This window comes from Lipomyces tetrasporus, assembly GCF_029532465.1.
Source record: "Lipomyces tetrasporus strain NRRL Y-64009 chromosome Unknown POJ06scaffold_10, whole genome shotgun sequence".
NCBI classification, from domain to species: Eukaryota; Fungi; Ascomycota; class Lipomycetes; order Lipomycetales; family Lipomycetaceae; genus Lipomyces; species Lipomyces tetrasporus.
Window position 1 is genome coordinate 129,473 of NW_026611605.1, and position 26,557 is coordinate 156,029.

A 26,557-nucleotide genomic window follows, 5' to 3' on the forward strand; every position below is an offset into this window, starting at 1 on the left:
GTTGCTCTAGACCATTATTAGCGCAGTCATTTCGTTCAACCATCACTTACCTAGTTATATGTAACATTTTCATCTCTTGAAGTTAGAATTTACATTTGGCATTGCGTTTTCCTCGTTGTCCGTAAGTCTAGGAAATTATTGGCGCAGTGTTTTCCCCTGATCAAGTGGCTCTACCGTCTCAATGGAATTGCGCGACAAGATGCAACGGTACCAAACGAATTTGGCCGTATATATCTCGTGAGATATCCGACATGTCGATCGGGTTCGACACCATTACTTGAAGTTGGGAATATTAACGACGCGACAGCTAGAATTCTTAGTGGCAGCATACACGCTCCGTTTCTGCTCTGGCCATCGTACTATAAATTCGGACGTCACGTCTAACGATATGGTAATAGTGTTTTGCCCATTTTGGCTTAGTATAAATCCGGCAAGTCTCCTTGCAGTGCAGCGAACACATGTCATAGGTCTTGCAGCATCTACGCAGACTTTCACCGAGTCCAACTAAATCCTACGCTTGCCGGAATGCGAATAAAAAAAGTCATGGTATATACATTTCCCACTTTGTCCTCGACCTGGCGAAGCGTCCTAGCAGTAAAATAAAACCGTCGATCTACAAGTAGAACCCAATGTGATGCTTACAGTCAAATCAATCATATCGGCTTACCGAAGTTACATGATAGACCTTGATGGCGAAGGCGAAAACATACAAACCTCTTCGCAAGCTTCCAGATAGCTTCACGCTTGATGTCAGGAACCACCTACAATGATAATCGTGGTTGTGGTTGTATTTGCTTCTTTTACTTACATGTGTCAGAACCAGCTTCCACCATGCGCCGCAACGTCTCCTCCACGGCTCTGCTGGCTCGCGGGGTCGACGCCTGTGGCGCGGACATGTGTTTGGTATAACAGTCCTTTCAACACTGCGAGTATCTTGTGAGTTACGGATAACGTACGGCATGAGGCTTTGGGCCGGCTACCACGACTCTTCCAACGTCAACACGTCTCGTTTCCCAACAGTGAAATATCGAAAAGGCAAAAAGCCATGCATCGTGAAGAACTGATCTAAATGGCTCTATTGGACCTGTAAAATAATGAGTGTAGCAGTATTACTGCTGCTGCTGAACCCAAACCCTGCATATCTACCCTAACCCGTGCAGGATGGTCGCAAGCGCCATATGCTTCACGTAAAAATGGTTGCAGAACGTCCCCTATGCACTAGAATGAGGTCGACAGGTTTGGGTTCCAGACTGCGTGTTGTGTATTTGCGAGGCCAGTACATATCTGGGGCTACCCCTGAACTGCAGGACACTTAGTTCGCCAACGATGTCCGCAAGGTCACCCGAACCCTACTAACGGATGGACGGATCGTCAGCATTGTTTTCAAGTTGACAACTTATTATTATTATTAATCGCATCGTCTTCGCTATATACCTCGTTTGCTACTGGGTATCTACATTAGGTATTGTCGCTGAAATTGAAATAAGCTCGGCCGTTCAATAAATCGGTAATCCATGGCCGGCAACAGAGCGATAGGACGAGATGTCCATTTTTACCTCTTTTCAGAGCCTGATCAGCCGCTTGGCGGAATGATATTGAATCGATCTGTAACGGAGAAAAACTTTCTCTTTATGCTCCAAGAAATCCTCATTGCTGCGTCTGGTCCGTTTTTGGTCACATTGCGCAGCAGCGGAGTCGACCTGATTGCTACCGATAATGCTCTCAAGCCAGGCCATTATGACATAAGACCCAAGTCTCGCGGATGTAATATATCTTCTCATAATTCCTTATATATAGCAGCTACTGAGGTTTACTCAGACAGAATAGCCATCACAGACGAGCCGTGCATTACTCGAACACTTTCAAGAACTATCACCGGCAGAGATGTTTTCCGTGCTCAGGTCCGTGATAGAGATGGGAAGTGCGTGATAACTGGCGTGGTCAACACTGAGGCTCCTAGGAATATGTGGGTGGGTTTTGAGGCCGCCCATATCTTCCCAGTCTCCAGCGAAAGTTATTGGGTGCAGAATGGATTTTCTCGGTGGATTACGAATAGAAAGAGGAGAAAGAGTGACACGGCGATAAACTCATGTCAGAATGGGCTCCTTATGCAGTCCAATATCCATCAGAATTTTGATAGTTTTAGTTTCTTCATCAACCCAGACGATGGCTATAAGATAACCTGTTTCAATTCAGATCCTTTCAGGATAGACGGGAGGATACTTGACCCTATTTGTCGACAATCCAACAGTGAAGAAGGGGCAAGAGACGAATTCCTACGATGGCACTTTCGTCAAGCAGTGTTGGCCAATATGAGGGGAGCTGGAGAACCAATCTTTGAGATGGACTTCCCACCTGGATCTGATATGGTATGGGAGATTCTCAGTGGACCAGATGCAGCGAAAAGGATGGAAGCAGAGATTTCCTCAAAGTTAAATGGGCTGTCCTTCGCGTAAGGGAGCAAAAGCCTATTTGCACATGCACGAATGAGCCGATAAGAGCACTATTATAATTGCGGCTGTGCATCGCGTTATGAATGATTTCGGCGCCTATTACTTGAGGGTTATGTTCTACATTGGAACAGGAAGTGATTGACTTTAAGGATAAAGTAAAGCAAATTCAGCAAAAATACTCCGAAAGCTGTTCTGTAATGGATCATACCCCTGCGGCATCGCAGCAACTTTACCCAAGTAGTAGTAAATAATATAAGTGGATCTGTAGTTTTAGGCGCAATGCTGCTAACTCTTCCAAATCTATAATGCCTGCAATTCTCCAGATATTGTCTTAATCAAAGAATAGAATTTTATAAATAATGGACTATAATCATTATCAAGCCTCTTTTTTAGAGATAATCTTGCTAATTACCCAGGTATCTTAAATTACGGCTAAAGGGTTTCAGGGGTTTACAGGATTTCAGTAAATATAATCATCAATATAAACATCAATCGTTTTTCAAAGCGATGAAGTAAGTCGTCGATATCTAGCTACTCTATGCTCTAAATTGAGCGTAATTAAGAAAGATTTCGTTGAGTTTTAGAGGTTTAAAAATCGCTACTTTGTATGGAATTTCGACCGATCCGCTCGCTGGGACGATCCACTTGCTTGCCGATCACGTTATATGACTTCATTCTGTCAAGCCAATACATATATGATATGAGTTCATATAAACTCATATAATATGACACTGATATCGTATGATATCATATATGGTAATATTTATGACCATATGAATCACGTGATTCAGGAATGATAAAAACACACGGCTATTATATATTACTGCAGTAGTTTTCAAGCACTAAGATATTTATCTGGACAAGCCGACAATCTCTTTAAGCCGATTGAACGTAGCTATAAACACTAAATCTGGTTAACAGAATTTTACTGATTGAAATTTTCCACGACTAAAGCAATCGAATGATGAAATATTCCTTACAGCTCATTTTCTTATCTTTGCAACATCAGCAAACCTCCATATCCCCCATGGGAGAGAGGCCTGGTAATATGAATTATACCCCCCAGATATTAGTTGCGATTATTCATATAGTTGTATCCGCGGTCAACCATATCCTTGGCGTTCTTAGTTTGTTCATCTAGATCCTCCGTGGGAAGACTAAGAATCGAGTTGGCCAGGTCATGGCTGTGCTCAAAATTTCCATCCCCGTTAGGGAAGAAGACACGCGCGTACATCGCCTGACCAAAACCTCTGTGATCGCCACTTTTCATACGGTCTAGTCCTTTGTGATATCGCTCAAGGCTGGGCTCGTACTCGATCGTCCAATCATCCCCCTTATCGCCTGCGACCCTCTTCCAACTCTCAAACATATCCTTCTGAGAGAGCAAGAAGCTAGAAATAAAGACCGGTTTATTCAGCCAGCTACTTATAGTCAGGCTTTGGTCGTGCTCATTCTCGGGAAGCACCTTTAGGCTCAATAATCTAGCAACAGCCCGGCCACACTGTACCTGGGTGCTGACATTGATTTTAGTATTGCCGTCGTCGTATAATGTCAACTTCTTCTCCGCGAAATTAAACCCGAAGGCTTCTGGCCCTAGCGTCATGCTATGCTCGTACCAGAAGCCACAGATGAGCGCAATCCACGATGAGACTCCAGTTTTCTCGATTTCGTTGATAACGGCGCGAGAACGTCCCCAGTTCTGCAGGCTGCTCACCAAACCCTCGTTTGTGACGTCGTTACCCCAGACGTTCGGCATCACGTATCTGATGCCGGCCTTGGCGGCAGCTTGCACGAGCTTGGATTGTGTGCCCGGTGGCGCCATGACGGACAAGGTAATAATGAGAAACTCTTGACCTTCGAGAGCGGTCGCCAGACTTGCCTCATCGTCGTAGTTGACGTAGACAGGCTGGACGCCTTCGGGTAACTCGCTTTGGCTGCCTGAGCGAGTCAAGGCGGTCACAGTGTGCTTTCCAGTCTTGAGCAGTTCCTGTGCAATATGTTTGCCTACGGACCCACCGGCCTAGTGTCTGGTCAGTCAACTGATACATTTCTGTAGGGGTTTGGATGATGGACGTACACCAACGATGGCAACACGCCGGATCTGGTTCGTAAAGCCACGGGGTTGATTTTCCGCGTAGTTGGTAGCCATTCTTGAGGACTTATACTGTAAGAGTTTATCACTTAGACTTAAATTTATATATTAATTATCGGAGAAGTATTTCGATTTGTACTTCCGTCATGCGGCCTCAAGAAAGTCCGTTTCGGATATAGCCGCTATCTCCGTCTCCGGGCTCCGTTCAATTCTTGACGATTGATGTAATCGAGACAGATCCGTGAAATCGCGCTGCAGAAGTTGGAGAGCCGCACTTTTAAATTCAATACATCAAAAGACACTGCTCAGTGACAAGAGAGAAAACGACAGATGGAAACAGACCGCTGTGCTCGTGTAAGCGGACTTTAGGAATAACTCGACTCTTTTCACAACTCTGTACGACTTGATACCTCTGAATTATCCTAGATTCCTGCTGCCTTATCTAAATTTATGGTCCTGTCACTATTAATGGCTAGAGAACGAGGTTGCGGACAAATTTGGGAAGGGTTATTGTATCTATTCTAGAGGGAGTTGCCCCCCTACCAAAAAATTGGTCGCAAACGAGATATTTTGCCACAAAAGTTCCGTAACTTATTCCAGAAAAGAACGTGTTAGATCTTGCAAGAATGCTGAAACTCTGTAGATTGATAACCTAGTTAGGCCAGAGACCGCGGGTGTTGATCTGGAAAGCGTTTACAGATGTGGTTGGCCAACACTGTCCGGTAAGGGCGATAACTGTGTCTGGACGTTGCCAACGAACACTTTGGCGGTATCCATTTTGAGCTGATCTCGGGGCTGAGCAAGAGTCACGAAGTGTGCATTAAGTACACTGCTGGACTATGTATACTGTATTTCTCTTGAAGAACTAGCTACAGAACCGGCGACGTGCCTTCTTATATACTACGGAGCCGGTTCGTCTACAGAACAACAGAGAACACAAGCGAACACAAAAAGATGAAAAGAACAAAAGTCCACAACCGAAGACTCAGTGTAAAACCTCAAAGAGTCGACCAGATATCTCGAGAGGTGTCCATGAGGACACAGAAGCCAGCGCGCGTCGGGGCTCGAGTTCGCGACGGACCGCGTCCAGGAGAGGGGGCCAACTGTGGAAATATGTAGAACACTCTAGCCTACGATCGTAGATTGTATTCTGGCAATGTGCAATTGGGTATTGAATGTCTGGAACATTCCAATTGCATGTCTACAAGGTTCCAGAAGGCAAAGTGCCAAGTATATATAGAGGTCATAGGAACCTGTAGTTTTGTCTTAGTTAAGTGCGCTTTAATATAGTCATATATACAGTTTCTCGCTGCTGGCCGTCGAGGTTGTATGATGGGGTCCTGGAGACGCAATACGCCGTCATACTCAACCTGTCGGTACGGTTGGCTTAGCTAGTAACCACTAATAAGATTTGCTTACTAGGTCATGTCGCGGATGCCAAAATGGCGCAATATTGTCCAACCCGATTGTGCGTCTTGCCACAATTCTAAGTGGAGTACTTCCTTCCTCGTTATACAGTACCCTAAGCATCTCGTGCTTGCAGGGTAGGACATATTGCTGTGAAAACGAGGCTCTGCACTCTGTACGAGGGTGTCGATCATTCAGCTCAGCTGTTGCCTGAAGATACTGCTGATGAAGCAGTCCGAGAGCTTTATACGTGATCTTTGTCGACAGTTCTCCGAATATATATTTAGGCGATATTGGGTCCGTGACCGCGAGAGCCCCTGGGCTCGCTGATCTTCCAGGATTGTCTTCTTAGTGTCGACCATTTCCCCGATCTTTTGATGCAGGGTGTCCAGGTCCTTAACGAGTTAACCAGGTAGCCCTTCAGCTCGCTATGCGATGACTCAAAAATTGAGGTCGTATAATTCCGTAGTTGCGATACTGAGAGGTAAACCAACGTAATTGTGAAGATCTCGTCAGCCCTTGATTCTGCAGATAGACTAGGATATCTATAAAAGACGATGTCAGTTGAGATTATACCATCTAAAAGTGTGAACGATAGGCTGTACCTGTCTGGTCGGAAAATGTTGTCTTAAGACATTCCACACTGTCTTCAAAACGTTCATAGGTCTCGGCATAGTTACCATTGACCATAGCTTTAACAATCCATCTCTAGTATGGGGCACCGGCGGTTGAGAAGAAGCTAATGTAGGGTTCAACAGCTCACGAATAGACGAGGTTATTGGGGCATCATCTTCGCCTGCAGGCTGGAGCCACTTAAGCTTAATGTTTTTGACAAAGTTCTTCTGGATATGCCAGATGCAAAGCTGTTGTTGAACGGACTCAAGGCTCAATCCTCAGCACAGCTTTCACTGGATTACGGGTTGCGTATCGGTTGGTTGATTGGCCTCAAATTACTGCTTTAGGTTTTCCAGCCTGGCGCCACGGCCCCAGAGTCGCCGCATTCTAACAGTATTCGTTAGCGTCGTCATCAGATAATATCCCGCAGCAGTTGATTCGACAAAGCCGAATCGCACGAATATTCCAGGACCGTCGGAGTTAAGGTTTCTTCTTGATAAGGAACCGACTGGAAGGGGGGCGCCAACTGTTTCGAGTAGCCGGCCACGCTTAATCATGGAGTTCCATTCTGTTGATATCTTGTTACCCTGAGGGTCTTCTTATATCCATGGAGATTACCGACCAGTATAAGCCACAGGCGTGGAAAAATAAAAAGCCGATCCCTGCTCCCATCTGCACACGGTCATTATTTATTCCAAGGGCATTGGATAAAAATGGCCAAACGTATCGTCGTCACCGGTGGCTCTGGTAAGGCTGGCCGTCATGTGATCCAGTATCTTCTCTCTGCTGGCCATTCAGTGCTGAATCTCGACCTCGTTATACTGGCGAATCCTTCTGTTCACACGCTCAAGACCGACGTCACGGACTCCGGCCAGGTCTTCAATGCCTTGACTACGCATTTCAATTGGGACGGGTACGAAGGAACCTCTCTTCCAACACCTGCCGACGCTGTCATCCATTTGGCAGCGTATCCCGACAACATGATAGTACCGGACAACGCGACTTTTAAGACGAACGTTATCAGTACTTACAATGTCATCGAGGCTGCCTGCAAACTGGGTGTGAAAAAAATTATCATTGCGAGTTCGGAAACCACTTATGGAGTTTGTTGCGCTCAGGGCGACGCCGACTTTCATTCTTTTCCTCTTGAAGAGGACTATGATGTTGATCCGATGGATTCGTATGCGTTATCAAAAATTTGCGGAGAGCAGAACGCCAGAGCGTTCGCGAGGAGGTTTAAAGTGGATATCTATGCTTTAAGAATCGGAAACGTGATTGAACCTCATGAATATGCGACTGATTTTGCAAATTTTGTCAACAATCCGGCCTCACGCAAGAGAAATGCGTGGTCGTATATTGATGCCAGGGATCTAGGCAAAATCTGTGATTTGTGTGTCAAGAAAGATGGATTGGGATTTCAAGTATTCAACGCCACGAACGATACCATCACTACAAAAGTCCCCACAATGGAATTTCTGAGATCAGCATGTCCGAATGTGCCAATCACCAGAGAGATGGGTGAATGGGAGGCGCCATTGTCCAACAGAAAGATTAAAGAAGTTCTGGGGTTCGAAGAAGATCACAACTGGCGCAAATATGTAAGCTTATAGGATTAGTGCGAGCATATATATCTCAACGCCCGTACCAATGATGCACTAAGAGCGAGCTTGATAACATGAGGCTATGTTTGCCAAAAAGGAAATGGAAGAATGGACATACATAAATGTGCCAAAAAAATTAATGTCGACTATAACTGAATACTCGAGACTGGTCTCGGCGAACGGTGTATCCATTACAGTGTTATCCAAATCTCCTATCTTGGGGATTGTACTATGGCATTCTGCAAATAGATGGCCCGTAGTCAAGATATTTACTGTGCATTGCCATCCTGGTGTAACGAATTGCTGCCGATGTAGGATTATTCAATTATCCCTTCTATCTCTCTCTTCCGGATGGTCTTCCAAGCGCATGCTCTTAGTGGTGTGTAGTTATTCGCGGGAAAATCGTGCACGCTCATTTAAGACACCGAGTACGAAGACGTAGAGCTTGCTGACGGAACCAGAAATACTTGTGATAATTCTAGGACTGGTCGGTCTTCGTATAAGAATGTATATAGTCCATGTGAGTTGTCTAGATAGGTGCGAAAAATGTTGTCCTTTTAAACTTTACTCCTTTAATAAAGTAGCTATGTGAACGAAGAACGATGTTCTAATGACTCCGCATGCACTTGTGTCAATGCAGCAGCTAAAAACTTAGGGGTGTTAACGAATAAGATTTTTCCTTATTCGTATTCGCAGGATTTTTGTTTATTCGTAACGAAAAAGATTGGGAGCGTCGAATACGAATAACAAATATTCGTATATTGCCCAGAAGCTAGAGTTGTAGTCAAACTTTAATAGTGCGATATTACCATATATGACTTCATTTTGTCAAACCAATACATATATCATACGAGTTTGCGCAAACTCGTATCATATGAGACTGATACGATATGATACAATATATGGTAATATATATGACCATATGAATCACGTGATTTTTCCGATTTAGGGTTCGAACTGTCACGTAGGTGTTACAGTTGCGTCGGACTGAAATAAGCCCCTGTTTTTCTTCGTTAGTGTAAGACATCGTGTAAGAATATCTAGCCCAACTGGTCTTTGGGCCTTGAATATGTTTTACAATATTTCTAGCGAACACCAAGACCGCAAACAAGCACAAAATAAAGGCAATTAGGCAAAGACATAAAGCCAAAAACCAGAAGAAAAAAAAACCAAAGAAAAGAGAAAGCAAACGAACACCTCAATAGCTACTCATCAGCTGTTCCGGACATATCGAGCCGCTTCGGTCATAGATAAGGTTTAAAGTTTCAGGGTTATATATGGTCATATATGGTCATATCATCAGGGGCCATATCATATCATATCATACGGGTTCGTCCAAACTCGTATCATACCATATGAAATGATTTCCTCAAAACTTGGGTACTTCACACTGGATAACCCAGCAACAACGATAAGGCGATGGATACGATTGGTACAGCGCTTGAATTCAAGGGCAGAAGTCGCCGAGTCCGATGCTTTGGTCATATTCTCAACCTTGTTTGTAAGCAATTGCTTTCTGGCCACGACGCAGATGCGTTTGAAGATGAGATTTCCGCCTATTCGACTATTGATGCCTCTCGCCATGAAGCTTGGAGACGGAAAGGGCCCATCGGGAAGCTTCATAACCTCGTTGTCGTTATTCACAAATCGGATGTCTTGACGCAATCGTTACGGGATTTACAGCAGAAGGTGTTCGATATATCGAAGGATCCTAAGATTAAAGCTAACCGTCCGAAGGACACCGTGATGGATAACCTGACGCGATGGCTGTCTCAGTTGTACATGCTACGCCGTTGTCTTGAGTTGAGGCCGTTCCTGGAGGATCTTTGGGCTAACCAACGGGCAGAATTTGACGCTTCGATTCGCAAGGATCGAAGCGGAGGGAGGATATGCCCCTTTACGTTCGGGAAGAAAGCGAAATAACGGAGAAGGACTGGATCGTGGCTCAACTATATCATGACGTCCTGACCGAAATCGAAGATGTATTCCTTGTCCTTGAAGGCGACGGACAATTCAGGGACCGTAAGAATGGCTATTCAGAAGCATATGGCACTATTTGGGACGTGGTCTTCGCATATGAACACCTCCTCACCCGCTTCGAGCATTGGAAGGCAATTGCTATGCGATACCCTGATCCTGAACACTTCAAAATCAACATTAATCTTGTGAATATTACGAGAAGTTAGATGAGATGCCTGTTTATTATGCTGCTGTTGCCCTTCATCCTGCGTATCGATGGGCATACTTCGAGAATTGGTGAGCCAGTGAAACTTCAAGGATTGATACAGCAAAGAAGCTCGTTCAGGAACTATGGGACTCAGAATACAGGTCTTAACATCTCTTCTGTACGCAGCTTGCCGTTAGATGTCAAACGGCAGAGGTCTTCGATGCGAAATTCAACAAAAATCGTGAAGAAAGTCGCCAGGCACCGCTGCCTCCTCAACAGGTGTACCCTACAATAGACGAATACGAGGAGTGGCCCTTCCGATCTATACCGGGTTGCTAATACACGCGCACGGAATGATCCCGAATTGTGAAGTTTATTTACCGATTAATATAGGTCAGAAAGCCGCCAAACCAGACGGGACACATGGACAACTTGTGGTGGCTCGAATAAGTGCATGTAGAACATTGCCAGTGTTCTGTAAGCGGCCGCTTGCTCTGCTTAACATGGGGGTACTCTAGAAGCGCTGAACTTTAGCGGATTGAAACTCAATCGGGAGCCAGCAATTGATAGGTTTGTACTCTTCTTTCGATCTTTCTCGGTCAATATTGCAAATTCGTGACTACCGGTATAAGGCAAGCGTAGAGCGAAAATAGAACTTAATATCGTAAGATTATTATTAATGCAGAGCCCAAACACAGAAATATGCGGTGTTCATTCGTAGAATACTACTAACGTGAACAAGTATGACCACTAGGCTAAAACGTTCCGCCGCACGACAAGCTCACGAAATGAAATCGGCTGCGCCAACCTTGGCGTGCCCAGCCCTCATTGAATTCCGTGGTTTCCAAGGTCTCGACAAGCCATCTATCATTAACAGCTGCAAATCTTTACTAGATCCTAGACTGCAATTTGCATCATAGACTGGGAATTATGGCTATTCTGCCTTTGAATCAAATTTGCCACGTTGCATTCATTACTTTTATGGCTTCTCTCTTCCTTCATGCGGGCGGTTCTTGTTGTCGGAAGCGGAAGGCGTCTGAAATATTCCTCAAGGAACGTGAAGGCTACTCAACCGAATCTCTTCTTTCAGATGCACTGAGCGCGAAATATAAGGTTTCGATAACCACTGACAGTCTTGTCTCATCACACTCGTATCAGAATTCGCCGTATGATCCATCTGTCCTTAGCCGCACCCGTCCTCCCGGACAGAAAAGAACGGTTCCCTATGGCTGGGCATTGATTATACTAAACTACGCTATGATCGGATGTCAAGCGGTTGTTAGCTATGTTTACGGTAAAATGAGTTTCCTAACCACGTCTGTCTTGTGCGTCACCGCGTCGTTTTTGGCAGTGCTGATTTTTTTTGTCATCACTACCACCGCTATGAAGAGCTCATTCAAAGAGGACGATGCTGCTTGCACCACTGTCTATTTCAACACTACGAATGAGAACTGGGCGGCATCGTCCGACTCGGCGTTATTTAACTCATCGGAAAGGATGGAGATTGCTATGAAGTGGACTAAAGAAGTCTGGTTGCTCACAGTACAAATGCTCGCGGTACTCATCTGGGGCCCCTTAGCGTTGAATGAATGGCACGGCCACAGCAAGGAATCTTTGCCGGATATTATGATCATGGTGTCGACTGCAATGTCCGTTTTGTCACAATTTTTCTCAGTCGCGATACTGGTCAGGGTGATAAGACGAAGGACCTTGAGCATCGAAGTACAGTTTGCCCATCCAGTCAATGAAAAGGATGCCGGCAACGCCGATGCTGTGAAATTTGACGCCCGAAAAGTTGTCAGAAAGTTTGCGGACGACATAGCGAAGGCGTTCCCGAATAGCTGCAAAGGATGCCCGACTGATGCCGGTGTGTATTACGATTTTGCAATTTCAGGGAAGGACGGAGGTCTTGTTTATGGCCGGATAAGAGCTTCAGCAGATATTTGAGCATATACTGTCGATCAATATTGACGGTAAGATTATGTACAGTCGCATGGATGTTTATTTTGGGAAATTTGCACTTCGGCACGTGGACGCTTAACATTCTGAATTAGAATTGGTGGCTCGAATATTTACATGTAAAACATTGCAAGCTCGATAAGCTTGCTTAATACAGGGGTACTCTAAATAGCGCTGAACTTTGGCGGATTGAAACTCAATCCCAAACCAACAATTTATGGGTTTGTGCTTTTAGTTTGATCTTTCTCAGCCAGTATTGGAAAAAAGTATCCGACCGTTGTGGAAAATGAAACGGCCAACAATTAGTCAGTAGAGTGGCTACGCAAGTCTTCGTGACTACCCGTTGTGACTATGGTGCATCCACCGTAAAGCACGAGCCTTGGCATCTTAATAAGCCACAAAAAAGTTCGTCACGTCGCACACTGTATCCTAGCACCTTCTGCCCTAACTCTCATGGTGGCCCACGCCATGCATCCGCGCAAACTGAGTAGTCAGTTCTGTCCCATATTCTCGCATCAAATAATATGCATGGTACGTGTTAGGTTGGATGAATTCAGCAGATTATCGTGATGACTGGCTCCATATTGGGTTTGGGTGGAGCACCTGCCAAATGCAACTCAAAATTTCGATTTCATAATAATTAAGTTAAGTCGCCTGTATTAAATTTAGCTTTTGGCGAACCCTGAAAGTTGCATTTGCCAAGTCGCATTGGGAGAACAAAATTCCAACATGCAGAACGCAGAGCCTGGAACAGAAGTTCGGTGCACAATTTTGTCACGTTCTGTCGAGTTAAAAATTCGCGAGCTGAGTTCCAATTGCCGTCTACGTTCACTCTCCATTAAAATAAAATACAGGGCCACGGCTATTGTAACTCACACAATGGATAACTCCTCAAAATGCGAATTAAACGTGGGCCACTTTCGTTTGGAGGTAAATACTGTCGAAGTTTTGCAAATGCCAGAGTATTTAGAAAAGTCTGTTGATAACTTTCCTACGGAGGAGCGACCAAGGAAATTCGGGGGGAAGGGTGTAAAGGAAAATGTTTAACCTTTTAACACAGGTACTCGTCGTGGGGTAATAGATAGACGTGCAGAATGAATGCCGAAATGACTGACACCGACGATTATAAGTGTACATGGAAGAAGAGCTAACTAAAGGTGTACGGGGCCGTAGCGGCAGATGTTGATAACAGGATGAATACTACTCACGTCCAATCAAGACATTGAATGACCATGTAGCGATATATCAAGGGAGGATTCGACGTACGGCAGCTCAAGCGAAAACACTACCACTCAAGGGACATTTTTTCTCTTTTTCATTCTCGGTTTTGCTGGTTAGATAATGAGACAGAGGATATGATGCCGGTTGATGATTGAAAGCAGTTGGACTTAGACAAGCAACTACTACGATAGCTAATAATCGCGTATTAGTCAATGTTATTGATTCATAAGCATTTATTTATGATTTCCTCAACCAATATACGACGCATACTGGGTCCATTCCTTATCTGATCTCAACCCTTGCACCTCGCTATCTTTCAAGCACAGCAAAGCGTCAATGTCGCCGTTCTCTGTCCTCGGCATAAAATACAGCAAGCCCATGACGGGCTTAGAATTTGGTCGTCGGACGAGCTGCGGCTTGCCCAATGGGCCAAATTCCAGATTATATGCATCCACCGCGGCCCACGAGGAGGAGTTGATGTCCGTCTCTGGGTTAAACCCTGGGACAAAGTTTATAGTGGTCTTGTCTGGCTCTTCATTGATGAATGTGGCGAGACTGCGGAGATTATATGTGTCTCTGGCATTCTGGACGTCTTTGCGTAGCTGTGCGGCTATGACGGCCAGGGGTGTGTCGTTAATGGAGTGAAATGTCATTTTTGAAAAGCACTTTATTGCCATGTTGCCCATGTATTCTGTTGGAACTCCGAGGGAACGTCTGCAGTCGACAGCGCGGGAGAAGATGGTTGAGGTAGTGCGCAGCTTGCCCAGACGAAGGCGATGAACGCTAAGACGCTTCCATATGAAGGCGCTCAGGGCGTCGTCGGTGGAAGGGGGGTGTATTGCCGTGCCAGTTGGGGCAGTTCGAGCCTTGAGCTGAGCGAGATTTGCTGCAGTGAACCGGAAGTAATGATACGATGGGAGAGGACCAGATGGGGGCGGACGTAGAGATATCCCGAGACGTGACGGACATCGCAAATGGCTGTGGTCGCATCGGGCCTCATCTGGTCCGAGCAAGGGAGATACAGTCGAGCGGTCGAGGTTTCCGGCATTTATGGCAACCCGTGAAAATTCCTGACCGTGCAATGCTATTGCGAGCAGTTGGAAGACCTGGCCCATTCCTGCCATGGTGATTGTGATGGGCCGCGCAGTCTAGCAAAAGACCGTCATTGATCCAACTTGCGGTAAATGTCAGAACAGGCGCCGACGTTGGTTCCACGTAGCTGTCTGGCAACGAAGTCTCGGTCGATAGTAGGGGACCATCCAGTAGATCGCTGGGCCCTCTGGAGCAGATGATGTCTCCATAGGAAGGACACACATCAGACCGGTCCTGCATTCTCAGGATAGATGCAGGGACTTCGCGTTGACGCCAGCGGGCGACGGTGAAGGTACCGCTACATCCACGACCAACACATTGTTGGATGACTTGACCAGCCAGCCACGGAAATGCGACGGTCAATCGGTGGCTTGCTTTGTAAAGCGCTTCAGCAGTCGCCTCTCGAGATAGGTCCTCTGCAGGGAAGCAGAGGACAAGATGTGTGTACCCTTTCAGTCGGGGCAGCTGGCCCAGCACATCTTCCATGCCTGGAATAATGTCCATCGTAGAGTGAACAAGGAGTGAATGTATGCATGCAGATTGGCGACTGCAGAATATTTAAACCGTTTCCATTGTTTCTCATATGCAGGGTCAGGGTTAGCGCCGTCGACAGTCACCGCCGCTATTTGGCGGATATCCGCATTCGCCATCCGCCTTTTTTAAATTGGGAGATATGCATCCGCCTTCAAAATTTTGCAAATTCATTAATATTATATAACGTAGCGTATGGGGAACCTGGTCATATGGGGAACCTGGTCATTAAATTCAATCTCCTCACTTTGACCTTGTCCTAGGCGCCACACAATCGACCAAATCCAACTCCGACTCGCTCGAACTATTCTCTACTTCTTCGTCTTCTTCTAATTTATCTACTTCTTCAATTGGGAGCTTACGTGGGCGCCCACGCGGTCGTTTTGCCTTAGGTTTCTCTTCCGCCTCGCGAACGATTTTCAACACTTCCTCCGTACTAAACACAAATTCGCCCTGTAACTTGATTCTCTTCCCTTTAGTTCGTTTCTTGCGGGTTTGAAGCAACTCTTTACACTCTTGAAGCTCCTTCCGTAAAATACTTAGCTCAGCATTCTGACTTTCGACCAGCTGGGTCATTCGCTTCGCATATCGCCGAGTTGGTGAAGCAGGGGATTCATTGCTTGCCAGAGCTGTATTAAAGACCGAATTTGCGTGCTTTAGTTCTGTTCCATCTGGAGGAGAGCTCTTAAGAATAGAGAGGTCTAGGTCCATGATATTAGTTGAGGTTTGAGGAGTACATGGCGGCTCAGGAGCTGGAAGTGGAAGGCTATTTAACGCTCGCCGAGGATTAAATGGAATCAAACCAGCTCCTTTCCAGCCACTTTGAATGTTCTGAGATGTAAGAGCTTTCTCTCGAATGCGCTGAAAAAGTTCAACCCAATCAGCCCGTTTTATTCGCTGTATACCAGCCCGAGTATACCGGTCCACCTCTTGAGCACGATATCTCTTTAATGGCCCATACACTCCAACATCAAGTGGCTGAAGTAAATGCGAACAATGAGGAGGTAGGATAAGAAGGTCAATACCGCCCTCCATCCATAGAGCAGTCATATCGCCCGTGATGTGGCTAGAACGGCCATCCATAATCAGTAACCGTGGCCGATTTTTAGACTTCTTGCGTGACTCTGGCTCAAATACTTTCCGTAATCACTCATGACCATGGTTATTAGACGTCCAGCCGCTAGTACTCGTTGAGAAGCGCCAATCGGGAGGTGTATTCTGCGGAATCCATGCTGAATTGGTATTCTGGGCCTTAAAAATAACCATTGGTGGTAGGGCGCCGCCGGCTCCGTCAACACATTCCAACACAGTAACCCACTCTTGCTTCCATGCAGTAATCTTCCAATTCGATTTCTGGTAGAATCGACAATTATATGCGTAGATTGAGTGTCGCCAACTGCAAATCCTGTCTCATCCATATTGTATATATCGCAGAGTTCGTACTTCTGTTCTTGGAGTCGTAGTTGAAAAGCGTCAAACCAGGCTGTAATCTTGTCGGAGGTTGCTTCTTTATGTCATGCCGATTCCAATTGGCGTGAGTAAGTCCCTTTCAAGCTTGGATATCGGTTTAGGAATCGGCAGAGCCATTCGTGGCCAATAGGAGTAGAATCGGTAGGTTCGCCATCTGCATCCGCCAATCCGCCTATCCGCCTATCCGCCTATCCGCCTACAGCTCTGCACTAATTCCTATAGATACGTAATACAATTCAAGTACATCAAGAAAACACAGTCCTTCAGTTAATCGGGTTAGGCTATATGACTAATTCTCCTGCGTTTCCACCGGTAGTGTTTCTCGTTTGAGCTACAAAAACTCTTTCACGCGCTGAAGGAATACGGGTGAACTTTCCGCCGAAACATTGGCCAAAGTATTGCGGCCGTCACTGGAGCAATTGTACTTACAAACAATTTCCCGAGTTTGGCACACGTAGAGGTGGATACGATTTGCGATTAATCGCCGTTCGTATTCGTATTCGTAAAGTCCAATACGATTACCATACGAGTCCATCTAATATTTTACGATTAACTATACGAGTAGGGCTGTTCACGATACGATATCGCCGGGTTTTTCCCATATCGCATATCGTATCGCCGGCCAGAAAAGTTAAGCGATAATATGATCCAGGGCTGTAGGCGGATAGGCGGATAGGCGGATTTGGCGGATAGGATATCCGCCGCGGATACGTATCCGCCATACTTTCGATTGGCGGATACAGATGGCGAATACAAATCCGCCAACCCTCAGAGAGGCGGATATCCGATCCGCCATTTTGGCGGATATGGCGGATAATCCGTATATTCTTAATTAAATTGAAAAAACGGTCAAAATTGAGCAGGGTTAGGGTCACAGTTAGCCCTAACCCTTAACTTGCATAGTCCGACCAGAGGTTATTCTAGCACTGTCGTACACGATCACATGTAGCGGGGATCACCGACCATATAAGTTGCGTCCGCTACAGCGAGTCCATTTAGAAAATTCAAATATCATGTTAGAGAACTTTGCGAAATTTTGAAGAAATTAGATATATAATAACTATTAATGAATTTTGCAAATTTTTAAAGGCGGATGGCGGATGGCGGATATCCGCCATGCTGTCGAAAAGCGGATAAAAAGGCGGAAGGCGGATGCGGATATGGGAAAATTTGGCGGATATCCGCATCCGCCACAGCCCTGATAATATCGCCTATCGTATCGTCGACTTAACGATATTGTATCGCCGTATCGCCTAAAATACGTTACGATATCGCCAACTGGGCGATAAAGCGAAAGGATAAAATCCCGAAATTAACTTAACGCTGTAGACATTTAAGGTTAGGGCCAGGGTTGGTGTTTTGTCTAGGCCACTGGCGTCATCAGTCTCTTCAACCTGATTCCGACCAACTACAATAGTATTCCACTGTAGCTTCGAAGTGGTTCTCCTCAGCTAATAGTACTATATTGATAAGCAGAAATGCTTGATAAGAGAAAAAATTAGCTCAAGGTTGTAAGAATACCCACTACTCGGTTTAAAGTTTAGATCTGCAGTATGAAGCTAATGATAAAGAGCGACTAGGACTTTATTCCTAACAGAGGCTAGTCAGATTGCGAGGCTCATAAATACGTGTGGTTCGTGCATGCTTGAGTGATTCCCTGACCAACCTTCCCACGAGACGTCATGCCCCACAAACTATAAACGTTGACCCCAAGGAGATGAAATTGAACACGAGGGTACAAGCATTTCTTGCCGGTGGGCTTATCAGGTCAATTAGCGCCTTGGCGCTTACACCATGCCAGAGGGCCGGTTGGAGACATTCCGGCACCAAGACATGGGCAAGGGTTAGCAACAGTATCATATGGACACTAAAGTCGCACTCGGCGACTACTGAAGAGGTGCGGCTCATGTGCCTGGCAATGATATGATTCGCTTGTGGGTTGCGGGTCCTTAGGGTAAGACCTATTCAATTGCACGGTATGAGGCCGTGTTGCTCATCGCCGGTGGGATTGGATACGCGCAGGAGCGCTGTGGCTGATAACGTGGACAAGGGGATGGGAAGAGTTGACTATTTCGAGGACGCTTTTTCGTGTGCTTAAGAATAACGTAATGGTATAGACTTATGATAGATAGACAAGTCATTCAATTATTATGCGTTGGCGAGACTGTTCTTAGTTAGACTGTTTTCAGTTTCACTAAAATCGAAGGATAACCCTAAATGCAGCGACACTAATTCAGCAGCAGCAGTCCTGTCTGGCCCACCACCAGAATAGTCTGCAAACTTCAAGAGTGGCGTGAGTTTTGAATTCTGTGATGCTTAGCAGTTGCGGCGCCCAGTTTCGGTCGTGCAGCAGCCCGCAATGCCGACGGCTCACGGGAGCCGGACAGACCCTCAGCCGGAAACTCTGAATGCATTAAGTGCGGCAACGGCACAGCGGAACGGGATTTATTGGTAAGCTGAATTTCGTATTTACGGGGCTCAGGGGGATCGTCGTAGTAAATGCAAGTAACTAGATTCCCGAACCAACGATGTGACATCTGACTCTGGAGTCATCATATTTACCGCTTTCGAATACATCCGATGACAATTGGCGATTGGCTCGCAGATAATCGGTCATGCAAATCCCGAGAGCACATACAGCAGACTAGTCAACTGTGGCGCTTAACTATGACATTCCACGGATGGACGTCCCGAGCGTACAAGCCCACATGCAGCTCTATCACTCATATGCGAGATAGTGAAGCTGAACTGAGAAAATAGAGTAATCGGTTCGTTGAGTTGTACGGGTGAGGGTTACGCTGATTGCGGTGGCGTTGACTGGGATAGCCCTAACATGCGATTGCAGTATAGTGCATAAGGCGGCTGGAATGCTTTTCGGGTTCGGAATAGCAGAGCGAATCGAGCTGCCACAAATCCTTGTTCTGATCTTGCCCATTCTTATTTGAAATGCATTTCCGGCGCATAAAGGCAAGTATGCAACACGTAGATAATTTGATCATGCATTCCAAGACTTTATCGACCTTAGTAATGGAATTTGCTCCGAAGGGAGATTACAGTTTATCCAGCTTTATCGCGCATATGCGGGATTTATCCAGCTTTATCTCTCGTATGCGGGATAACGACTTTATAGTTTTGGCGCTCAGGTTCCAGCGTTATCGACAACCCGTTTTACACGTTCACATCTTCTAGGTCCCGGCAAACGGCATTAGGTCTCAGCCTTTCTCGAGATCCCGGCCAAGTCGTTTAAGCGGTGGTTCCACTACACTGAGTAAGCCTTCACTAAGCCGATAACCCTGAAAGCAGATTTGTTTCCCTAACCAAATTCAGCTAAACTAGAAATACTAATTCAATCGATAAGCTCGCTAAGCCGAACGAAGTGACAGAAATCATTGCATCGGTTTAGCTGGGGTTCTAAGCAGTCTCCTAAATCTTATTTTGGGTTCGGAGGAGCAGATGATCCAAGCTTTTCTGTTCAAGCTCAGAAGTCGATGTATCATTGATAACTGATAAATCTTATTGAGGAACATATGATCCAAGCTTTTCTGTCCAAGCTCAGATAAGTGATAAGCATCGACTCAATTGGGCAACGCCGCTATCGCACCTAGGACTCCCAGACCGGTTGCAAAATCCGTCCCGACTCAGCCGTCGAACCGGATTCAAAGTTTGACTCGGACCGGACCGGTTTTTCAACAACTCAGCTCTGAACCGGACCAGTTTAACGAGACCAGTTTACTATGTAAAACCAATATTAAAATTAAGACTATAATATTAAATATAACCGGTCCGACAGGTTCCTCGGCGACTCTAGACCGGACCGGTCTTTATCGCTCGGCTGGACCGGATCGTCCGGTCAGACACACGGGCCCGCTCAAAATCACAGGCCGAACCGGTTTTTTCCAGTCGGGACCGGTCGCAAACAGGTCTCCGACCCCGTGCCCTAATCACTTCAAGTCGCATGCGGCGGGGCGTGTTGCGCTGCCACCGCCCGGCCCGTGCATCTCAGGTATGCTGTTGCTCTGGTCTAGCATTTTTTTCCGTCCGGTGTCATGGCCTAGGGGCAATGAAACACTTTTTTTGATTCCTTACAAGGGATTAGTCAATAATCAACGTATCTGGCTAGTAACGCCATCGCAGCTCCTTTGGCACTTCTGACTTTCCCTAATCTGTCTGTCATTCTGCGGCCACCCGATAACAAAAGGTTATCCGCCAGCTTCCCCCTTCCAAGCTCAAAGCGCATCCTATATAAGTTCTGCTCTCTCGCTGCCGTATGCTTTGCTCTTGCCATTTTTTATTTCTTCCATTTCCGCTTTTTTTCGGTAGCTCAATTCTTTGGTAGCCCAATTTTTTTCTGGCCATGGACAATGGTCTGATCGGTACTGAAGCTCGGACGGCAGGAATGTGCTCACTGTCATTTGTGTTTTAGCTACATTAAATATGACTTCGTAACCGAGTGCTGAGGGACTTTATGTTATGCGCTGTGTTAGAGACAACACTATCTGGTGCCTTCAGAGTAGTGGAATGCCATTCAAAATATATCAAAAGGGTAACGAGTTAGCAATATATATTATTAGCTTGATCGCGAATTGGCCGAAAGTGGCTGTCGACAGGTTTGTAGGCTGATCGCATATATTTCCATACCGGGCGACTTCGTAAATGCGTTTATGATGGGCCATTGAACATGCCACCAATATCTAATCAAAATAAATTATAAAAGCAGGTAAAGTCCTAATTTGTCTAGCTTTAGTCGAAGGACGGCAGGGTCTGCTCGGATTTTGTATTCCAGAAGTGCTCTCGATACTGTGATTGGCGCCGGATGAGGCTGACTTCTGGAGGCCGGCGATCGTCGGGCACATGTGATATGCGATGCATGCAAGTGAGCGATATCTTTGCCCTAACATCCTAATACTGTGCGATGTGCTTAGGGCTCTCGACCAAGCTGAACTCAGTCCGGCGGGGCTCGGCTCCGCTGCTCAGCATCCGTGCATGACTGCAGATAGCGTTAGCTGCATTTGAGCACCTGGCGTGAGTCGCAGAATACCTCAGCTCACCTATCGTAGCTATCGCGTGGTTTGACGACCAACTCGAATCGTAGATAAGGACGAAAGGCTAGTCGCGGATAGCGCAAAGATAGCAAAATGGTCAGCGCCTAGCGCGATCTAGTTAGTCTCTGTCAATGGTGTCTGACCAAAAGCTTGTGCGGCATTTTAATATCGCCGAGTTTAGCTCGATCCTCTCGCCGGACAACTGATATGCTTTGCTCGGACCATGGCCGGCCATGGCCGGCTTTCGGGGACGAAATCCATCTCGGCATCGCTCAAGGAAAAGGATTGTTGCCGAGGGAGTGGCTACTACGCCGGACAACCGATATGATTTGCTCAGACCTTGGCCGGCTTTCGTGAAGGAAATCTATCTCGGCATGGCACAAGGACAAAGGGTAGTTGCCGAGGGAATGACTTTGAGTCGCTATTACGCTTTTCAACGGGGCCAATGTCATAGTCAGCTAACTGGCAAATGTCACGCCTTAGTTGCATTACTCGGATTAGCGGGGCGTTCTATATCTCAAATGAGATTTTGATAAGACGAGACTGATTGCACTCTTTAGGAAAATAAGGTTTCTCGATATAACTTTCCCGCAGTTTAAGTGTTCTAATATACGAAAGCTGGAAGGTGCCAGCTGTACATACAAAGTCGTATGTATTATTATATAGTACACTTATCTGGAAGGTATCAGTTATGCATACGAGTTATGCATACAGGGCCGTATGACTTTCCGGTATGTTCCTGCGGTTTGGTTTATATGCCGCACTCTCACGAATGTCCCGCACTCCCGGATACATTGCACCCATCCATCTTACTTGTTGCGATAAACTAAAAACAAACTTTAAAACTCGTTGCTTCTAACAGTCTATCTCTTATCTGCTAACTTGTCTTGGCTCCCTCGATACCTGTAGATTATCTGACATCCTTCCACCTGCCAAGCTCGGGGCACATTCTATATGAGTTCTGCTCCCGCCATCTGACATACCTTTTTACGTAGCAAGTTTCGTCGTCGGATTCTGCTTAAGGTTCTCTCTTCTTTGAGTGGTGCACTTCTTCGGTGTCTACTTTGTTTTTTTGCCTTCCTTCAGCTGTCTTCCTTGAACAGACAAAATAGACGCGATGGAGTACGAGTCGAGTGAAAAGAACGACGAATATGTCATCGTGGAGAAGAAGCCCTTTCCTGAGGGAAAGATCACGGACATGAAGCTAGAGGCAGATGTCGTTGTCTCCGAACTTGACATTCCAAACCTTCGTGAGCGTGCTTACGAGCGATTTGCATCCGAGACCCACATTGATTTGCACGATATTCTTGACAACGACCATGTCGTGCAGTACCTTTTGGAACTGATGACTACTATGACAGTTGGGGAGGCCATGACAATCCTAACAAATATGGAGAACTTCCATTCTGACGATTTCAATTTTCCAAAGGTGACGCTAGAAAAGATGCGGGCTCTACTGAATGGCGAGGACTATTACGGCCTAGACCATGAGACTTATATTCTCGATCTATTAATTCAGGCTACCGTACTTAAATATCACTCTCCCTATCCGGAAGTTCGAGCTGTTTGCGATCCTTTTGACGATGTTAATACGCCTGTGGAGACTTTCCGTGCTTATTTTTTGGGAATTGTCTGGGTTACTATTGGTTCCTTTATCAATCAGCTGTTTGCCAATCGTCAGCCCTCGCTCACCATTGGATCTACTGCTATCCAGATCTTGCTGTTCCCTTGCGGCAAGTTCTTAGCCAAGTCGTTGCCTGATTGGGGTATCACGGTCTTTGGCAAGCGCCATTCTCTGAATCCCGGTAGATGGAATGCGAAGGAACAGATGTTGGCTACGCTTATGGTACAAGTTGGATCTACTTCATCTAATTTTATCAGCTACATTCTCGTCATTCAACTTAAGCGCTTCTTCGGGCAGAGTTGGGCGAACTTTGGCTTTATTTTCTTTATGAACTTTTCTACTCAGTTTTTCGGTTATGGTCTTGCTGGCTTATTGCGCCGATGGGTAGGTTTCCACTCTTAGCTTTTTTTTTGTTTCTGAATCTTATTAACACTGTCGAAGGTTGTTTACCCCTCCAAAGCTATTTGGCCATCTCTGTTACCAATCGTGATGCTTAACAGGACCCTTTTACAGCCGGAAGAGAAGCACTCTATTCACGGATGGACCATGACCCGTTACAAGTTCTTCTTCATTGTGTTGGGTTGTATGATGGTGTACTATTGGCTCCCTGGTTTCATTTTTACCGCTCTCAGTACCTTTAACTGGATGACCTGGATCGCCCCCAAGAATAAGATGCTTGCAATCGTTACTGGTTCTGGTGTTGGTCTTGGATTCAACCCGTTGGCTACCTTCGATTGGGGTGTGATTGCTTACTCTAATCCCCTCGCTATTCCGTTTTTCTCGCAATTCAATCAGTTTGCTGGTATGGTGGTTTCGGGACTGATTATGCTTGGCTTGTACTTGCGAAATTATAAGTGGATGGGCTATCTTCCTATTAATTCCACACGATCCTACGACAATACCGGTGCGACTTATAATGCCTCGAGAATTGTCAACCCTAATCTGACGCTAAACGTTGAGGGTTTCAAATCTTATTCGCTGCCTTTTCTTTCTATCGGTTATGTCATGATTTACGGTTCTGAGTTTGTGATGTTCACTATGTCATGGGTTTACGTCGTCTTGGCAGAGTATCGACATTTGAAGTCTGCTTTTGCTGGTTTTTTCAAAAGTCTACGCAATCGTAAGACTTCAAACTATGAGGCTTACGATGATCCACTGTGCAGATTAATGGCGAAGTATCCTGAAGTGCCTGACTGGTGGTACATGATTATTCTCCTTGTCGCGCTAGCCTTTGCTATCGTTGCTTGCCAGGCTTATCCTACGAACACTCCCGCGTGGGCCATAATTGTCATTATGGTTATTTGCATGTTCCTTATTTTCCCTAGTGCGATTGTTTTCTCGATCACTGGTTACGAGTTGGGATTTAACGATATTGCTATCATCGTTGCCGGATACATGGTGCCTGAACATGCTATTTCAAACATGCTTTGTCGTGTCTTTGGATGGAATGTTGATGCCCAGGCCGATAGTATAATTGGTTCTCAAAAGCTGGCTCATTACGCAAAGATCCCCCCTCGCGCTTTCCTTCGAGCTCAGTTGCTTGCAACGCTTATCCAGGTGTTTATCACTATGGTGGCGAATGTCGTCCTGACTTCCTCATTCGATGATCTCTGTTCTCCCGATCAGAGCAATAGATTTGTTTGCCCCTTCCCTAATGCTCTGTATACAGCTACTCTTGTTTGGGGTGTCGTCGGTCCGAAGCGAATCTTTGCACAGCTATATCCTATGCTTAAGTGGGCGTTCTTGATTGGTGTTCTTGCCGGTGCACCAGTTTTCTATCTCCGTCTCTTCGCTATGAAAAAGTTTCCCTTTGTGAAGAATTTCAATCCTATCATGTTCCTCGCTGGAATGAGCTGGTGGAACTCTGGATATAATCTGTCTTACTTCACGCCCGGCTTCCAGGTCTCTTTTATCTTCATGTACTACATTCGTCGTCACTACCTGACCTGGTGGACCAAGTACAATTTCGTGCTGTCCGCTGCACTTAGTGCAGGTGTTGCACTATGTGCTGTATTGGTGTTCTGCACATTGCAGGTCACTAATGTCGATATCAACTGGTGGGGAAGAACCGTGTCGGGTGCTGGAGTAGATGGTGGTACCTACCCGTCGAATATCTTCACACTTGCCGAAGGTGAAACGTTTGGACCAGCAACCTGGGAGTGAAGTTGGCATTTTGTGTCAGGAACTTATATATAACGACTGTTGTCAGGACTGCATAATCCTCAAATACGAATGGCGGGGAATGAACTCCCAATATCGAAAACCTAACCCCAGTGTTTGATACTTTCAAGCTATTGCTATGTAGCTCTGGCTTTCGCTACTCTTCCTTCCTTTCTTTTTGAGTGCAGTGTTGACGAAACCGGTCCGGTCCAGGCGAATCGTGCCCACCGAATAACCGGTGTAGTCCGGGGCAGACCTGGAATTCGGTTCGGTCATGAGGGACCGGATTTTGCAACCGGTCGAGAGCCCAAAGCACATCGCACGGTATTAGGGTGTTAGGGCAAAAATATCGCTCACTTGCATTGCATCGCATATCACATGTTCCGGATGACTATCGCCGGCCTCCAGAAGTCAACCTCATCCGGCGCCAATCACAGTATCGAGAGCACTTCTGGAATACAAAATCCGAGCAGACGCCGCCGTCCTTCGACTAAAGCTAGACAAATTAGGACTTTACCTGCTTTTATAATTTATTTTGATTAGATATTGGTGGCATGTTCAATGGCCCATCATAAACGCATTTACGAAGTCGCCCGGTATGGTCAATATATGCGATCAGCCTACAAACTTGTCGACGGTCACTTTCGGCCAATTCGCGATCAAGCTAATAATGTATATTGCTAACTCGTTGCCCTTTTGATATATTTTGAATGGCATTCCACGTTCTGCCCAACGCTGACGGCAGAGGATTGTGTCATGTATCTAACACAGCGAGCAGCATAAAGACCCTCAGCACTTGGTTACGTAGTCATATACTAATGTAGTTAAAACACAAATGACAGTGAGCGCATTCCTGCCGTCCGAGCTTCAATACCGATCAGACCTTGTCCATGGCCAGAAAACTTTATTCAGCTAAGAAAGTCATTTTTCCTAAACTGGACAGCAAGTCCCAGAACTTTAACTCATGTTTCGGTACCCATCCGCCGGGCGTCGGTGCCTCGAAGAGTACGCGAGGGCGAAAGGCGCACTGAAATTTGGGTGGGTACCGCGGGTACGACAGACCAGTCAAGCCTTTCATGCCACACCTTCAGTCATTGGGTCATCAACGTTCTCCAGAGTTTCA

The 26,557-nt window shown here is 46.0% G+C and overlaps 6 protein-coding genes across 6 annotated transcripts; 4 read left to right on the forward strand and 2 right to left on the reverse strand.

The window, feature by feature from the left end:
• The first annotated feature begins 1,327 nt into the window (after positions 1-1,327).
• On the forward strand, positions 1,328-2,715 carry POJ06DRAFT_296932 (HNH endonuclease-domain-containing protein). Its single transcript, XM_056190580.1, has 2 exons — positions 1,328-1,764; positions 1,819-2,715. Exons 1-2 carry the CDS (start codon positions 1,515-1,517, stop codon positions 2,454-2,456), a joined length of 888 nt encoding a protein of 295 aa, XP_056041141.1. The 5' UTR covers positions 1,328-1,514; the 3' UTR covers positions 2,457-2,715.
• Positions 2,716-3,205: 490 nt separating this feature from the next.
• Positions 3,206-4,718, reverse strand: POJ06DRAFT_277748 (uncharacterized protein). Its single transcript, XM_056189725.1, has 3 exons — positions 4,531-4,718; positions 3,434-4,473; positions 3,206-3,357 (listed from the first exon to the last, which is right to left on the reverse strand). Exons 1-2 carry the CDS (start codon positions 4,600-4,602, stop codon positions 3,523-3,525), a joined length of 1,023 nt encoding a protein of 340 aa, XP_056041142.1. The 5' UTR covers positions 4,603-4,718; the 3' UTR covers positions 3,206-3,357; positions 3,434-3,522.
• A 2,322-nt stretch (positions 4,719-7,040) lies between these two features.
• On the forward strand, positions 7,041-8,365 carry POJ06DRAFT_259748 (uncharacterized protein). Its single transcript, XM_056188417.1, has one exon. It carries the CDS (start codon positions 7,281-7,283, stop codon positions 8,175-8,177), a length of 897 nt encoding a protein of 298 aa, XP_056041143.1. The 5' UTR covers positions 7,041-7,280; the 3' UTR covers positions 8,178-8,365.
• A 2,788-nt stretch (positions 8,366-11,153) lies between these two features.
• On the forward strand, positions 11,154-12,627 carry POJ06DRAFT_259749 (uncharacterized protein). Its single transcript, XM_056188418.1, has one exon. The coding sequence runs from the start codon at positions 11,266-11,268 to the stop codon at positions 12,280-12,282; it is 1,017 nt and encodes a 338-aa protein (XP_056041144.1). The 5' UTR covers positions 11,154-11,265; the 3' UTR covers positions 12,283-12,627.
• A 1,136-nt stretch (positions 12,628-13,763) lies between these two features.
• POJ06DRAFT_303189 (uncharacterized protein) lies at positions 13,764-15,117 on the reverse strand (the record flags this gene model as incomplete). Its single annotated transcript, XM_056190797.1, has 2 exons — positions 14,676-15,117; positions 13,764-14,632 (listed from the first exon to the last, which is right to left on the reverse strand). Exons 1-2 carry the CDS (start codon positions 15,109-15,111, stop codon positions 13,764-13,766), a joined length of 1,305 nt encoding a protein of 434 aa, XP_056041145.1. The 5' UTR covers positions 15,112-15,117.
• A 7,650-nt stretch (positions 15,118-22,767) lies between these two features.
• POJ06DRAFT_285549 (OPT oligopeptide transporter protein-domain-containing protein) lies at positions 22,768-25,457 on the forward strand (the record flags this gene model as incomplete). The annotated part of the gene is made up of 3 exons (XM_056190202.1): positions 22,768-22,783; positions 22,865-23,658; positions 23,716-25,457. 3 exons carry the CDS (start codon positions 22,768-22,770, stop codon positions 25,435-25,437), a joined length of 2,532 nt encoding a protein of 843 aa, XP_056041146.1. The 3' UTR covers positions 25,438-25,457.
• Between the last annotated feature and the right edge of the window lie 1,100 nt (positions 25,458-26,557).